General features: G+C 33.3%; 2 protein-coding genes across 2 annotated transcripts in view; both read right to left on the minus strand.

Annotated features, from left to right (window-relative positions):
* The window catches only part of LOC144843309 (cardioacceleratory peptide receptor-like), a 58,039-nt gene extending 47,708 nt beyond the window's left edge, over nucleotides 1–10,331 (minus strand). Inside the window, exons 1-2 of the mRNA XM_078700113.1 lie at nucleotides 10,305–10,331; nucleotides 1,861–1,992 (exon numbers count right to left, since the gene is read on the minus strand). The gene's annotated coding sequence lies outside the window, so the exon portion shown is untranslated. The remainder of the gene's footprint in view (nucleotides 1–1,860; nucleotides 1,993–10,304) is intronic.
* Nucleotides 10,332–15,202: 4,871 nt separating this feature from the next.
* LOC144843407 (uncharacterized) lies at nucleotides 15,203–16,539 on the minus strand. The gene has a single exon (XM_078700194.1). The coding sequence runs from the start codon at nucleotides 16,389–16,391 to the stop codon at nucleotides 15,636–15,638; it is 756 nt and encodes a 251-aa protein (XP_078556320.1). The 5' UTR covers nucleotides 16,392–16,539; the 3' UTR covers nucleotides 15,203–15,635.
* Nucleotides 16,540–17,818: the final 1,279 nt, after the last annotated feature.

Consider the following 17,818-nt stretch of genomic DNA (forward strand, 5'->3'; position numbering starts at 1 on the left):
ATTTGCTGCTTTTTGTATTATATTTGTATACCGTAATAAATAAATAACTAAAAATACAGATGAAAGAAAATATTGAATTGTCATATGTCATAACAGAGAATTGAAATAAAAGTGGGACGAATCCACACAATATAAAAAACAAGCTCTCAAACACTCCTTGGGGATTCACCATTTATTTAAAAACACATGAATTAAGTATACACAGTATACTGTGTCATTACTTAATTATTTAAATTTGTATTATTAAAATATTTCACTAAATAACGTATACGGTATTAATCTTAGGGAGTAATTTACTCCTTATACTTGCTATAAATGTGCCATTGACATTTCTACCCATAATACAGATACGCCAGCATTTCAACTAAAATGTAGATATTAAAGTGGGCGAGCAGAAACTGAGTTCAATCAGAAAGGGTGTTTTACAAGAGGGTGTGACAGGTGGGTCTGATGTGTACTATTGTATAGAAGATGCATCATACACTACCGTAATTATACCGGATACTGCCACACTTTGTGTAAACGTTTGGAATTGCCATTCATTCAACCTAGGTCTTGGTTTGGTTATCTTCATGTTTTACCGATCCGTTAATTAACTTCAGAAACCCTGCAGCTGTTACAGTACGCTTGGCAAATATCGAATGAGAGACTTATTATTCTGAGATTCACTTAAACATCAGGGCATTATAGTATCATCAAGTCAATTTCCTATGCGGTACAGGTTATTTTAAACAAAAGGTTATGACCTGCCCCCAAAACTGATAAATGTTATTTTGTATTCCTATTCGTGACTTGAAATAAGAACTATGTAAGTAATGACGACATATTTATCTGCATATTTTTCCTAATACTTTTAGAATTTTTATTTTCAAGATGTAGCAACCAATGTCACAATTCATTTACGTCTTATTTGGCTTGACATTATCTACTTGTTCATCAGATGCATTTAAACGATATCTAAATTTTAGAGAAACAAAAATCCATTTGCAATGTTATTTAATTACTCGGATCATTAAAGCAACCGACAATGGCAAAGCGACCTTTTTAAAAAAAAACAGCGGTTAATAATTATCAAAAGTAGGCCGGAATAATGTGTGCTGTTGAGTAATATCTGTTGACAATACCTATGTATTGTCATGTTTAATTTGTTTATATTGCTACAATAATGTAAACTGACAGTTTTGTAGGTAACAAGATGGAGCTGAAAGAAATCGAATAAGACAGGTATAGCTTTAGAAGCGCGTAAGGTTATTGTTTGTTCGCGTGATTGTATCATTGATTGTTCTTAAGGTGTTTGTTTATTGTTGGCCTACAAACATCATTTTTGTTTCTCTAAAAAAGTGTACCAAGTATTTAAAAAATTGGATTCTGTATCAATATTTTAATAGAACAACCTTTTAAACTTGAATATGGTAAATTCCTTAGTATCTCCTAGGCCTCATTTGCCTAATTGGCCCTCACAGTGGAAATACCCCTTCTCATTACCCTGCACTTTTTGTGTTAACATCCATCAGCATGCCGCATGTCACGCAGATATTCGTCAAAATTTAGTATAGCCTAATAACATATCGTTTTTTATCGTGCAGTTAGGCCATGCTAACGTTCATAATAATAATAATAATCTCACTTGTAATAAGTATCTTAACACCACATATTGCACCGGTATGTAGTTCAGAGGCTTTAGTAAATAACTTTAAATACCCATTAATTTATAAAGTAGAGAAGCTGCGTGTAATTAGTATTGTCTTGTAAAAGGTAAATCTCCGATACAAATATTAGTGTAACCCCACTACGGATCATCATCAATTTATCTCGAGGGTTTGAATTTGCTAAGCCTACATTGATATTATTTTACCCTACCTTTTATATAAAAGGTTACCGTATCTAATGAGGAGCAACGGATTTCATTGCTTGTTGAAAACCCAACATCACTGCTGGTGCTGAATTTGATCATCTCTAAAATCTCTTGGATAAGTATGCTGATGATGCTCGCTTAAAAAAAAAAAGAAAAAAAAAAAAGGGAGGAATTTAGTATTTGTGTAGTGTTAGAGGAAGATTATAGTTCGGGTTGGTTTAGATATGTTGTAAGGTCGTAAGTTTGCAACACTTTTATCGAAGCGTAACACGTTTTCTTTCTGGATATACAGCACCGAAAATGGGAAGGGAATGGGTGATAATCCAACTTCTTGCATTTCTTAATAAATTATAAACTTCTTAAATTAAAATTGTCTGCCACCAACACTATCTTCCTCATTGTCATCTTCTTCTCAACTCAACTCAACAAGAAAAATAATTAGGCTATAGTTTATATTCAAAACATCGTGTCCCACCCCTTCCCCAAAGTAAATGTTTCTCCTGTGTTTATACCCCTGTCTCAGCTCACTCCTTCTCCCAACTTTTCTCTAATAATGCAAAAACAATTACATGACCTGTATGTTGGCAAGTTTCAATTGATATATATTGGGTACCGGTAATATTAATAAAAAGTAATTTCATACAATCTAATCTCACTTTTTCTGATAAAATATAATAAAAATATAAAATAAAATAAATAACATGATTTGTTTGATCCTTGGTTTGATTACGGTACCTGTGTTAATAGACAAGTAAATAATATTCTATATTAAAAATTCTATGCTGGCAAGTTTTAACTGTATTATATTGGGTAATATTTATTAAGAATAATTCCATATAATATTTTGACATATAAACTTCTCGCACCGTGAATTTGACTGTAATAAAAACACACTGGTTATATTAAAAACAAATCCTTTAGACAGAAAATAAACATTTTTTTTTGTAATTAAAATACACAAACGCCATACTCTTTAAGCTATGAGACGCCAAATAAGTCAAACCTCCTGAATAATACACACTAAAGATCATTAGCCAACTCTTAATAGAAATCATCGACTGTCGTGCCAAATACCAAAAACCGGATGAAAAATGACGATAGGACAATACTTACAAGGCAAATTAAAAAGTACAATTCTATTTTAGTAATAATATTAGAATATTAAAAACATTAAAAAAAATATCAATCTTTCAAACACAATGGAAAATATACGACTAAATTGAATAAAGTTGTAATCTTTACACAATTATTCAATAAACTTTTAAAAATTATTCCCTTAGGCCTATAAGATGAAAAAATATATAAAATAAAAATGTGCTACAATATAGTCTGAAGAAATAAAGTTCTGCTAAATAAGTAAAAAGGATAAAAAAAAAACAATAACAAATAAGTAAAAGACAATACCGAATACAACATGTTGCAATAGAATACAGTATATCTAGCCGATTCTTGGTACTGTATCTTTATTGTCTAGCCATAGGCCAATTCTGTAATACAACATCACAGTGTTTCACGTGACGCCTGATTAGATCTGAACCTAATTGCCCGTGATACAGGCATGTGATACACATGGGATTCTGTATTATGGAATTTGTCATGATAATAGGCAAACTTTGTCACTTTTCGGCTAAAACACATGCATTGTCGTATAATTTACATGAATATAGAACAACAATCTGTTTCATGTTGCAATTTAATTGTAATGTTAGAAAATGAATCAAAATAAAATCAAATGAATACCTCGTTATATCAAGCTTAATCGATATATTTTGTAATGTTTCTGATGGATTAGGAATGTTTGTAAAATAAGTAAATTAAATACTATGGGCATCAGTGACTGGATCTTAATGGATATACTAAACTAAATTTAATTCTGCAATGTATATAGTATGATGATTGATAGAATTAATGTATTTTGTATTATTGTTTCAGTTTTAAAACATTCACAATATTGTTATGCACATTAGTCTCATCGCCGACGGTTATATCAGGCACGTATAATAATAATTATACCTCCCTGGTTATATTTACAATGAATTACGTAATGACAAGCTATCTGTATTTTTCCGTGTCATGTGCCTTTAAATGGAGTGTACTATAACAACTTGCATTAGTTGAAATGGTCATTAATAAACCACGCTAGATTAATTACCTTACCTCCTTCAAGTTCACTTTTCGTTTTTGGATAACAGATCTATAAATGGGTACGGTTGACAAGCAATGAATAATTTAATATGCAGACAATAAATGATCTTAAATCATCTGCAAATGTACCATTAACAGTGCACACAATTAAATTGATTAGTATGCATCATTTCACTCAACTCCTATATCTTTCAATAAGGGAAACCTCATCTGTCATAAGAACTATACGATTCTTTTTCGTTTATACCTTGTAGACAGATTTCAAATTATCTTGCAGCAGAACTCCTCGAGCAGTTTTGTTTTGACAAGTTTTGTAACATGACCACAGTGCCGATTTTGCCATTTTCCCCTTAACTGCAAGGGGAAACCTTCGGGAACCAACAGAGTATGCCCCAGGGTCTATTTAAAAGGTTGGCTGTAGAAATTTAAACATACTTCCTCTCGTTCGTTACACAGTAAAGTGCCATCCTAACATGGATGTCCCCGTGACCCCCAATGAACAGCAAGTGGGTTAATCCCACAATAGAGATGCATGTAAAAGAGCCTTGAAGGCCATAGACATCGATGTTAAAAAGGCAGATGACAGAAAAGCATGGAAAGACTGTACAGTATTAAGGCAGGACACAGCGAAGAAAGATATCGTAGTGAAAATGAAGAGAGGTATCTGAAAAGAAAATCTAGATCAGCCACTACAATTCACACAGACTCACTGGATAATTTTTCTTTGGATGACATTCTCTCCAATGTATAGCCAATTTTGACTGAAGCATGCCTGATGATGATGATGATGATAATGAGAGAAAAAAATAAAATTGCAATTGGTTTTAAATTTGTAATATAGCATGAACCACTCTAATTAATGTATATTGAACCTATCAAGAAGATGTGGTAATAACATCACTGTTTTTCCTTCAAGCTTCGTCACTCCTATCGATCACATGTTTAAATAGTTGGTAACAATACAATAATTATGTCCACTTTTGACGTGAATTAATGCACCGACAAGACACATTATAAAGTGTACAGGAGTCTACACAGTGCCTCCAGTTGATTGACAATGTGAAGTCGGAATTAAGCAATACATGTATAAACCTGATATGTGTCGAGTTCATTTGCGCATGCTCATTATCCCAGGCTGTACTGGACTACTATTAGTAAAAGGTAAAGTCGAAACCTTAGCTAATGCTAACGGCCGTGGTGCCCATCTCCATTTCCTTAGCGTTTGGGCCAGACTCCACTAAGTGTGTATGTTTGTGGGGGGTACGCCACTCCTCCCGCACAAACAAGTCTGATTTACCTTCCCAGTACTTTTTACATACCGGTACCCATTTCTATCACCTGGGTGGGGAGGAACAATGTGGATAAAGAATCTTGCTCAAGGACTCAACACTGCAGTGACCGGGCCGGGGCTTGAACCGGCAACCTATTGATTGCAAGTCCAATGCTCTAACCACTGCGCCACAGTGCTCCACTGTGTATTATGTGAGGCGAATAATCCCGACGGTTGTTATAACTGCAATACTATCACGCAACATCGAAAACAGTCGTGCTATAATAACAAAACAAACGTTTCGTTGGTACGGAAGAAGCGAACACATTATACGTAAAGAAAATACTGACGTAATTACTTGCGTGTGCCCCTAACAGAATATCACCATGGATTCCCTTTCCCTAATACAAGTGAAAGATGCTCTCCAGGTGGAATGCCATCTTGAGATGAGTAGTAGTAATTAGTATAGTCTGTTTAATTGTATGTAATTTTACTTTCTATGGACCAGAGATTCCGAAATAAAAGAATGAATGAATGAATTCCACTTTCCTACTACCAAATCTTAATTTTTAAATAACACAAGTTTTAAAAGTCCATTTTAAATGACAATTGGTAGATTAGTAAACCTATAACCTAGTATGCAACCGATGTTAATGCGTAGCAGTAATCTTCACCACGCTTCAACAGTTAATGGTGCAACATGTTTATTATCTAGAAATGTGTGTTTTCTAAAGTATGGTCATTAAGTATTGTAATATCGAGGGATTAGTGTGGCGATTTCGAAGGATTAATGTTACAAATCATGTCAATAACATGTAACGATATATTAACATGGTTTTAATGGATAATAATAAGCACAACCGACTAAATAAACAAACAAGCATTGAAAGTAAGAAGAAGCGCACACACCGTGACGCGCGTTTGAACCGGTATTGGGATTGTTGCCCAGATTCAATTTGTGAACTATTGCAGAGGAAACAAAACTTGTATAACTTATCCGATCGTATCGTATTACCATGTAAGAACGATATTAACCAGGGACGGACGCAGGGGTGTTGGCCTAGTGGCCCGGGCAACACCCTTAATTTTATACTAAATGTTTTTTCTGCCACTAAATTGAAATTTAGATCCCATTTCATTGCATGCAATATAGGTTATAGAAGTACAAGGCTGCAAGAGAATATTTGTAAATTGACAGACTGCATCGTACAATTTAACCACGTGCACCAGCATCAGTCCTGCGCCGCCCCTGTTGAATTAAACTTCCCTAGTATAAGTACTATTATTTAGCAGTACCAAAACCAATTTCATCGTAAAGCGCCCTCCTTATCGACACCATGGAACGCAACAAGTTGATGTGCTGTTGGAAGAAATTTGTAGATGTATTCTGACATTGTTGTTATGTATATCGTTAACCATTGTATGTATTCAAATGTATAGCCTACTTTATTTATGCACTATCCATCACCATGGAATTTCCTAAAAATGTAATTAAGTTATACATTATTATTGATTCAATTAACGTTCAAAGTGCTGTTTCTACACGTATACTCTTTAAACATATAGAACTACATACACTTACTTATTTTGAAGAACTTCATTCTTTATAAAGACAGCATATTCTAATTAAATTATTTTACGGATGCCGTTCATTGCCGTTTTAGTTGACGCGCATTCATTTGTACGGCTAATTAACTGGCTAAGGCATTATACGTTTTATTGGTCTTCTTGTAAAATCAATATGCTTCATTGAAAGCAGGAAATTAGCCAACACCATTCTTACAGGTAAATGTGAACGTAGATTACATGCCATAAGGTATTAGGGTTTGTGTGTCACTAAGGTTAATAGATAAACCCTTCAAACTGTGTCACGGAATGAAAATGGGCAAATACATCGTTCAATTTTCAATTTGTGGCCAAGAGTGCTCATGTTATAACTGCCAAAGGCTCAAGGATAGCAATATCGATTCAAATAATGAATGGAACTTATAATACAGAAAACATGATTGAGCCTTCGTGGTCGTCCAATCCGGGGAGGTACCGTTTAAGTGACACTGACTATGCCTACGAAATGACAAACTATAATATAACAATATGACTAAACTGGTTGAAGCTCTGTCTACACTATCAAACAAACTTTGAAATATGGTAGTGATGTGCCCAAATATGGCAGTGATGTGACATCATCGTGTCTCGCAAAAAAAAATAATTGGAAGGGAGGTCATTGTGATTAAAACAGATTTGAATATGGATTTAATTTCATTAAATTAATCTGAGAACCATAACAGGTGGTTTAATAAAGTGTAATATTGTTTATAGTAATAATTTTCATCATCTAATTAATGCTTACCAGTCTGTTCATTTAATAGGATTAAAATTCCCATTAAATAACATAATGTTATTGTACTATATACTCGAGAAATGTGCAACCAATTTGGTTAATCCGACCTAAATACGTCCTTTGATTTCCAGTGAATAATATCATTACTAGAACACAGTCGTCAATGTGATGTAGGTAACTAACAAAGAATATTAAAATGTGATTCTAAAGAAAATAATTTTTTTACATTACAATATGTCTAGTTCATATTTATGAGTGTTTTTCAAAGTGCAGGTAGCGGCATCTGTTTTATCAACAGAGAACGCTTAATTTACGGTAACTAAAATGGTATTATTACACTAATAAGCCTTCATCCAATAGTGCCATTATAGCCTACGTTATGTTATCAAGGACAAATAATAATAAAATCATTTCAAATGTAAGTCCCCTCGCGGCCGAGTCATTTATGTGTATTACTTTATTTATTTACGTCAACATTTGCCGTTTATCATCTGCTATTTAAGTGTCAAATTAAATGGATTCACAGACTGTCACGTAATGTTTTCGTTCCCCATAGCTATACACACTTTATCGTGTCGTCGCCAATAGTGTTTAACTCCAAGTAATGTATAGTGAATGCCTCCATATCATTCAAATAATATTGTATACGGTAATCAATGTTTGGATGGCTTCTTGGTGATGGCACGGCGGGGCGCGCGCAATGACAAGCGCTGGGAAGAGGTGTTGGGAAATACAACTTTATCATCTCACGTTGAAAAGACCAAAAAGATCAACGTGATAATTCATCACACATGTCTAAAAGAAAAGAGGCAGGAGATTTGTATATACATATAAATTATTATTTAGAATGAAAATAATCGTTGAGGAAAGGAAACCAGTTCAAACCACACAAGTTCAAGACAAATATCAAGCTCAAAGCATTCTTTTATGTAAAATTATTACTTTTTCAATATGCCATTAATATACCAACACTAAAGTATAGTTAGCTGATACAATTGTTGATGATATGAGACTGATTACTATTTTTCATTATTAGTATTATTATTACTAGAGGGTGAGCTCGTTTCGCCCGTTCCCTCTCTAGGAAGTGTAGACGATGGTTCTCGGAATGATAATGACTCGGGGAAAAAGGTTTTAGAAGGACGTTCTGGCCTAGACGTTTTCGGTCGGTTACCATTATGGAAATACTTGATATTCGTAAAACTAAACCTACACTGTTTCACAGTGTCTTAGATGATTAATAACATTTTAAAGTAGTGTTTATTGTTTAGTAGAGCCCTTATAAGGATGCAGAGTTTATAATCAAATAAAATCCTCTGGTAGATATGAAAAGTGGTAAAAAAGAATAACAAATGCTTAGTAAATTGTAGACAACAGTCCGATGAATAATTCATCAAATACAAATAGGCCTAGTATAATTGTGTTATAAATATAATACAATATTGTGTGTATAAATGTGGATGGTCGGCTATTATTACTCTAAGTAATGTTTTATTTGGGATGTGTTGTGGGCGTTTATTCAAATAAATACCATCCTAATTGGTATAAAGTATACATTATTTAGTTTAAACATCTTTAGACACTAACTTCCACGACATAGTGGGCCGTTTCGACTTGAGGAGTTTTAGACGGCTTGCAACATGGGCAGACGTATCCCGGTCCTAACGGGACACAGATAGCCCACAGTTATTCTTGCCAGCTTCCTCAACAACTCGGCTATCGGGTTTTACTCGATTTCAAACAAAAGGTCTTATCATCAGTTCTCCCGATGTAATTGTATATACTATTACCCACAATATACTCGACGTGCGGTCCAAAAATAAACAAAAAGCTAAAATGGCTATCGCCACCAACGGCCAACTTACTTGAAACCAGGAAGTTGCAAGGTGAACCCGGAAATTACTTACGGTTGAAAATATACCGATGAAATCAGAATATTTTTTTTAAAACCCTTTATAATATCTTCCTAAGATAGAAATATGGAACAATATCGTAATAGTGAAAACTAATGTTATCAAATCTACGTTTCGCGGTACATCTGAGATAGATGAGGTAGGTATCCAAGGCGGAGATTTGTCCCGAAGTTTGTCCATTGTGCTCGCCTATGTCAGAATTAAGCATAATTAAAATAGATTGTAGGATTATGATAATGTAGGCCTATACCAATTACAACCATTATAGACTGGTTGTAGGGTCTACTTCTGGTAACAAAGAATGAAGTCACCGAAAGACGAGCAACCAAGAAAGTAACTCGGCATTAGGATAGTTTCAAATAGGAGTTCAATCGTAGTTTACGAAAGATATAGGAGCTTGTGATCATGCGCAAAAAATCCCTTGTTTATATTGTTGTGTATACCATGGACCTACAAATTAGTATGATAGGTCCATGGTTATACTTTATCAACGAATCAGTAACAAAACGACAGTCACAGAAATATAGCGCGCTTTCGTTTCTGGTCGGTTTTACAAACCGTTTTCTTACCCTGCGACCGAAACAACCATTTACAGTTATCATACCAGGGACGAGCGAACTCTTTCCTATCATCAGCTAACTGTAATATCTACATACGACTATCCGTTGATATAATAAACACAATAATATTATCAGTATATATAAATGATTCCTGGCTATAATCATAAACCAAAATCCCAAGATACAACAACAGATGCGATATTAACTCCATAGCACTTACCAAAATGACTTTGATTGCCTACAGTCTACAATGAAACAATTAGAAATGGATTTAATTTCAGTCGTTGATACAAACAGATTAATAACATAATACTGCACATTTTGTAATGACTTTTTACACACATATCCTGGTAAGAGAACCATTGGATAAAAGTCAATGGCGCCATATTAAACCATTCTTTAAGATCATGTTTTGGGAAGCTATCAGACAATAATAACAACAATATACCTGTATGTTCACTATCATATTTTCACCTTTGATTATGGGAAGAAAAAGCATTTCTGAAAACAAACGCATATCAATAATAATCATTATGATCAGTATACTCATCATTATAATATAATTTTTTTAAAAAAATATTATTAATAGTAATCAATGTTAATACCAACTTCAACATTATACTTTTATCAGCCAATATTGATACCATCAATATATTGCTTAAAGGTTTGCATGGCGAGTAAAGTATAAGATTTGAATAACAAGGAAAGGTAGAAATAATCTACACTCTAGTACGTTGTTTCCTTTTGGAATACACTTTGTAGCGTAAACCTCAATTTAAATCAATAGTAATCATATGAACATCAAAACCCGTATTAATAAAACAAAAATATAAATATCAACATAATTTATTTCAACACTAACTTATCCGTTGTATTTTACTGGATATTTCCATCTTAATTAAATTAATAAATGCTGTTAATTCTCCTCAACACAATTCTATTTTGCGATGACCTAGGACTTATGACGTAAAAATGGAGGCACTATTCGTATAAGTTAAGTTTGTTTTGGCATTGTTCAGTCGCCGGACAAAATTTGATCGATGACGACTTTGGATTTGAAACTGTTTAGGTGTAGGTTCGAACAAAATCGAAATCGTTTTTACCGAGATACGACGACTTGGGACACACGAAGTAATGCATAATTTACAAAATCTTAGTTCTCATGTCGTTGGAATTCCATTACAGTACATTCATTCTTCTAAATTATTATTAATTTTCAACATGTTGGTCTGTAGTTATCAATCATGTGATACTGTTGCATCCATTAAATATCGATATACATTTTAAGTTGCATTATACATGTTTTATTATCATCGTTTAAGTAATTGAAAATGTTAATTCTTAATTATCCTGGAATACTTGTATGCTGTCATAATAATAGTAATTTGTTAAAGTTATGTAAAGTTGGTTAATTACTGTTTTCAGTGATAATATTTATTAAAATTAGAAAATTATTCACGTTAAACTTCACTTTTTGTCACAATAAAAGTAATTACACATGTTTATAACGTTATATCATTTTGATACTTTGTAATTTTAATGAAGAGATATTTGCCAGTCATGTTAAAATTTGTAATGTTTTTTAAATTTTTTTATTTTTTATTTCATCATATAATACATTAAAAAGGAAAACATACTCAAATAACAGTCATGTTAAAATGTTAACACACGTTTAAAATGAACGGACGGGTTAGTGAACATCACCATAAAGATAATTTATAGAGTCGAGTGGCCGAGCGGTTAAGAAGGCACTCCTCAAACATAGTTCTGGTGGTAGAAAACAACTTTTCGAATAATAAAGACTTAAATCTGGAGCTCCAGTGTACACTTCTGGCTCGTGTACACTTAAAAAAACTAACAGTGCATCTTTCGTAATCGTATCACTTCAAAGTCAAGTAAAACTGACTTATACTACGAATTGCGAATGTTGGACATAAACAGCGTTTAATCTAAATGTCAACATGATTCTGAACACCAAACATTATAGTTTTAAGATAGTTGAGTTTAGGTTGATTCTTAGCCGCCTTATACCTGAGGAATAACTGTGTATACCCTGTGCTGTGGACATTTAAAAATTGAATTATATGAAAAAACCAACAACCTGCATTTATTAATATTTTATTGGCAAAATAAAATGGATCTTTTCTCAAAATTGCAAAACTTTCATTCACAACTCACGCACGTTCTAGTGTTTCTTCCTTTTCCATATTATTTTTTCTATTATTTATTTCGTTATTATTTCTTTATTGTAAATTCTTAGAACCTTGTCGTATTGTTAACCCCACGCGTGTCATAAAAATCTGATATAAAAGGAATCTAAAATTCTTCTTACCAATTCATGTAATATATTCTTAGAATTTACATTACAGATAGATAAATGATGATGATTTTTCATTTTAGAGTCTCGTGAACAAATAGGATTATTTAATATTTATGTCTTTTTTTTATGATTACATTTCGTCTGTGGGAATGAGATTGACCCACGGTTTAATAGATGTTATGATGAGTTTTGGTGGTAAAGCCTGTATTAAACCCAATGCGTAAGTTATAAATCTTTAAAACCATTATTATAACATTCTCATTCTATAGCGTTTGGGGATAATAACCGTAATTTTAAAATCTACACCATAAATGGATAGGATTTAAAATTTAAATATAACATTCATAAATTGAATTCTACACATGCAAGCGAGAAAAACAAATCTAAACATTTGTATGAACTCAAATGCAGTACGCAAGAGAAGTCTTCCATTTTGGCAATTCTATATCTAGGACTACATCCTCGTGTGAAATTCAGAGACTAAACTTTTTATTATTTTATTATTATATATTTACTATGAATATTTGATTTTTTTCATATTGATGTATAAAATGAGTTCAATTGAAAAAAGAAAGCTGAATGAATTCAATAAATGTATTTTACCAGGTCCTTGCCTGGTATACATGCATGCTCATCCTGACACTGTATTTTTGTTTGAGGGCGTATCAGTTGATTGAAGTGGAAGTTAACAAGGTAACCAAAACGTAGTTATTATAGTTTGAGTTTAACTCAAATGTGATGTGCCCATATATGGACATGATGATGATCACATCACTACCATATTTGGGCATATCACTACCATATTTGGGCACATCACACATTTTGTGTCAAACTTTATAGTTTGATAGTGTAGATAGAGCTTTATATTATTTTAAATAAATGAATGTATTTAAATGATAGTAATAACTTTAAAATAAAAGTTGTATTTTGCACATAATAACGTAATCAATCCGATAAGAAACAAACCCATGAAAAAGACAGGTATCTACTTAAGTATCTACTTAAGTATCGCAAAGTTAAAACTAAAACAGAACAAATTAAATCACCCTTGGGAAACACGATCAGTGAAAAGTTGCTAAAAAATGTTTTTAAATTCACAGGAGTGTCATTTTCGTACTTATTTTATGGACACGCAAAGCGCGTTGAAATTAATAGGCATTATGTTATCGTAAAACACATTTTTCGTTTGAAAAACAGATGTTTAGGGAATAAATTAAACTAATCATTACCTTTTTACTACTTTTTGTTGTTGAAAAGGTGTGATGTATCTGTGTTTAATAAGAGACAATTTGGCGGCGGCTTACGATAATAAAACACCACAATGTATAACGAAACGTTGTTGTTCTTTTAATCGTCTTTTAATTATTTCGGTTGACGGAATTATGGGTCAGTTAGGCCTACGAACGGAAAACATCATTACGGTCTCTAGTGCTGTTGAACCGATACATATAATGTATTGTATATCTAAATATGTTTTCATATCTATCGAGAAACTGCCTGCAGACTATCGTGCATAACCGGTACGTCACGGCAACTCTCGTCCCAAATGGGCCTCTGTGAGATGTTGTGCTATCTCCTATGTCCGTTTAGGTGTGAATGAGCATGTTTTCGTCAGCAGCTACGATACTGTAGGCTGTTTACACTTGTTAGACATAATACTCCTGTTATTCCATTTGATTACAAATATTTCAGTGCCATATTTAATTATGGGCATCTTGAGAAAGTGCCGAAACCCTATTTTCTGCTCGATCCGATCAAAAATGAAAACGGTATAAACCGTTCCGACTTGATACTTTAATAAATTAATATTTCTTAATAAAATATCGCACAGTATTTTATTTTATTACAGCGCCTGCTAATTGCTGTCAACTCCTGACAGTTATTTTAGTTGATTAATGCTCGTTCCGGAGATATTCTATATGTTAACGTCATACTACATTTTGTTCCAGGTTCAAAATGATTATTACGAGTCTGTTAAAATGAAAGACAATGGACTTTCCATCTCCATCTATTTTCATCATTTTGTTTTGAACGTTATTGCCGACGTAACGAGTAAGCAAACGAGAGAAGCTTTGACATCTCAAGAATAAATTGAGTCGAACTTTCAAAATGTGTAGTAAAGTATAATATAATAGGAAGTAATAAATAAAACATTTGTTATATGTTATATCATAACTTTCGCAAAATAATATAATATTATTATTATTATTATTGAATACGGCAACTGTGACATAATATGGCCTATTCAACAACTCATTGTTTCAGATAAATTTTTAGGGAAACAATACATCTTTAATATAGAAACATTATATTTTAAATTACAACCTCGTCTAGGCCCGTATTCGTAAAATAGGACTACTTGTCATGGTTCCATTAGTACAGATTTCAAGAATGGCAGAACAAAGAAAGTCCTGGAATATCCTTAGTCCAGGACTAAGGATATTCCGGGACAATTAGTCCTCTTTTTATATTTTAAATCGTCTAGGCATGTATTCTTTAAATAAGACTACTTGCCATGGTTCCATTAGTCCAGATTTCAATACCAGAACAAAGACAGTCCAGGACTATCCTTAGTCCAGGACTAAGGATATTCCTGGGCCATTAGTCCTCTTTCAGGAATACGAATCAAAGTTACACCTGTATGTATAAGAGTCATAATTCCGGTTGAAGTTGCAAGATCATAACAAGTAAACAAAAACATGTTCATCAATCAGACTTATACGTGACTTATACGTGTGTGTGTGTTTTAATATCTCGCAACAATCATGTTATCATCATAATCTATCATTCTTCGGGTCTGTTCGTAAACTACGGAGTTAAAAACTCACCTGTGTACGACTTATAGAAGGGAGAGGGCAGTATATCTAGTTTGTAAAATACCACATCACAAATTCAAACAGAGGTTTGTTGCAATGGTTTGATATTGAAAGAAGTATAATAATATTTAATAAGGCTGGAATACGTAATAGCATTATTTTTCAAAAGCAAAAACAAATACATCAAAGTTAAAGTAGGCCTCAAATGTTATCTGGTACTAGCTCACAGTAAAAGTAATTCGCTATCACAATCTCTATGTACTGTACATGTAGGCCTAGTCACTAAGATTCAATTCAATATACAATATAAAAATATATGACGATCATTTCGATATACCTTATAATGTCCTTGCGTTAAAGCAATCAAACAATCAATCTGTTCATCAGCATGGCAAATAAAAGTCGGAATTAATATCTATTTCTGTAACTTCTCAAGGTATTCCTGCAAGAAGCGTATGTATTCAATAGCACTTCTAAGCACCTGCATTTTTGTGGCACGTTTGCGATGGTTCATTGTTGATGGTAAACTTGCGTGTAATTGGTCAAATGCCTCATTCACATTCTGTATACGCATTCTTTCGCGGCTGTTTGCAAATGACCGCTGTCGAAGTCGATTCGTCTGAACGCGAGCCGACTTAATCTCAACGTCATCGTATCTACCGGTAAATCGGATATCTGTTTTGTACGTTCTAAAAGCAGAAACGTCACGATCTTCTGCGTAAAGACCGCCATCGCCGACGTCTGAGCTGGAGCGTCCAGTTGTGGTTCTGGGGTCAGTGGATTTGTCCAAGTTATAGGGTGACGTAATAGGCCTACTTTTTCTAAGAATACCGTTTTTATCGTTAGTGTCCACTTGGCAATTCCATGTTGCTCGACAGAGATTCGGATTAGAAACATGACTTGCCAATGCGTCCTGACAATACGTCACAGTACTATTCGTTTTGCACACAAGACACATCGGCATACTCGTCTGTCTGATCTCGGGTGATCGTGAGATATAATAGTGTGGAATATGGTTAAACGTCCAAGCATGAGCATGTCTGTCTGTGACCCCTGTCCACATAGAAGTCGGTTGTATCGGACATCTGTAGCAATAAACATCCATACATTCTTTGTTCTGTATGTAACCTGCCGACGGAGGAGGACTACTGCCAATATTAAACACGTTCATTTTGTGGAATCGAAATCGTCAGCAATGAGGATAATAATCAAAACGCAGCATTTAATGCCCTTGCTCTTTGCTCAATGATTTGGACAAATGACCAACCGGTGTTGTTATTTAATATAAACGACATTATGCAGGGAGCACCTGTTACCCACTGGGGTTCCCAGTTAGAGGTCCAGTCGTCTAACGTGGTATAGACACAATGGTCACGGTGTACCAATTATGCAGTATTAAAGTGCTACAGGATACCACGTATCACGTCGAGGAGATGGGCCTTGCTTTGATCAAGATACCATATTTTTTATTATTGCTTTAGTTGGGAGCCTTAATGAAAAGATAAACGTTCAAATAAAATCGCCGATGGACAAACATCTTTCAACTTTGACCAACAGCGGTAACTCGGTGGTACATAGCCAAATCATAATATTTTATCTACTCATCTGTGTATCAATGTCCGGAATTTAAATTTGTTTATGGTTGCTATGAATGCATTCCATGTTAAACATAAGTGTGTCATTTGTGACGTACTTAGCAATAGAAATGTATCACATTTTTTAACTCGTTAGTTCATTAATGTCGAAAAGAAACCCACAAAAGAATTACAAGCGAAAAAAAACACAAATCTTTCTTTATTGTTATGCTATTTCTCATTTACATATAAATTAAAACATTATATATCATGTTTGTATTTCTTACTTATTGACTTACTGTTTTGCTACACTCGCGTGAACAAGGCTAACCGATCTAGTATATTTTTATGATTTACCAAAAAGAAAAAATTACAAACATAATTTTTTTGAAACCAGATGAATATTTTTGAGATTACATATTATATATTGATGAGAAAGTGAGAAAATGCATTAATAATTATTACAGTATTCGTGGATCCTGACACAAACTTCTTTCTAAATAGCGCCACCAACAATCTCGACCACTCAGAACTTTATTTTTGTCTTGTAGGAAAATAGTATTTTTCAATATGTATATAAAAAGGTCCAAACAATATAAACCGTAATGACAAAAATAGTCAACATATTATTAGGAGCCGTGGACTACGTAAAAAAATGTTGGACGAGAGGGGGAAGGCTTTGTGTTTTGTACAATTATCACATGCAACCGCTGACGTCACTTTAGTAATGTTGTATTGATTTTCGTCATACATCAAAAGATAACACACGAAACATCCACATAAGTACCAAATAAGACCAAACATGAAATGTTCAAGCTGCATGACTTTTTAAAATATAATTTGCAATATTAATTTAGTAACACTGCCAACCAAATTGCATCTGTACCTCGTTGTTAAAATGACAATAAATAAAATAACAATAATTAAAATGACAATAAATAAAATGACAATAAATAAAATGACAATAAATAAAATGACAATAAATAAAATGACAATAAATAAAATGACAATAAATAAAATGGCA

The sequence above is a fragment of the Antedon bifida genome, chromosome 1, assembly GCF_963402885.1.
Source record: "Antedon bifida chromosome 1, ecAntBifi1.1, whole genome shotgun sequence".
Lineage (NCBI taxonomy): Eukaryota > Metazoa > Echinodermata > Crinoidea > Comatulida > Antedonidae > Antedon > Antedon bifida.

Excerpts from the sequence above, each read along its gene's own strand:
- LOC144843407 (XM_078700194.1), bottom strand. The coding sequence starts at position 16,391 with ATGAACGTGTTTAATATTGGCAGTAGTCCTCCTCCGTCGGCAGGTTAC.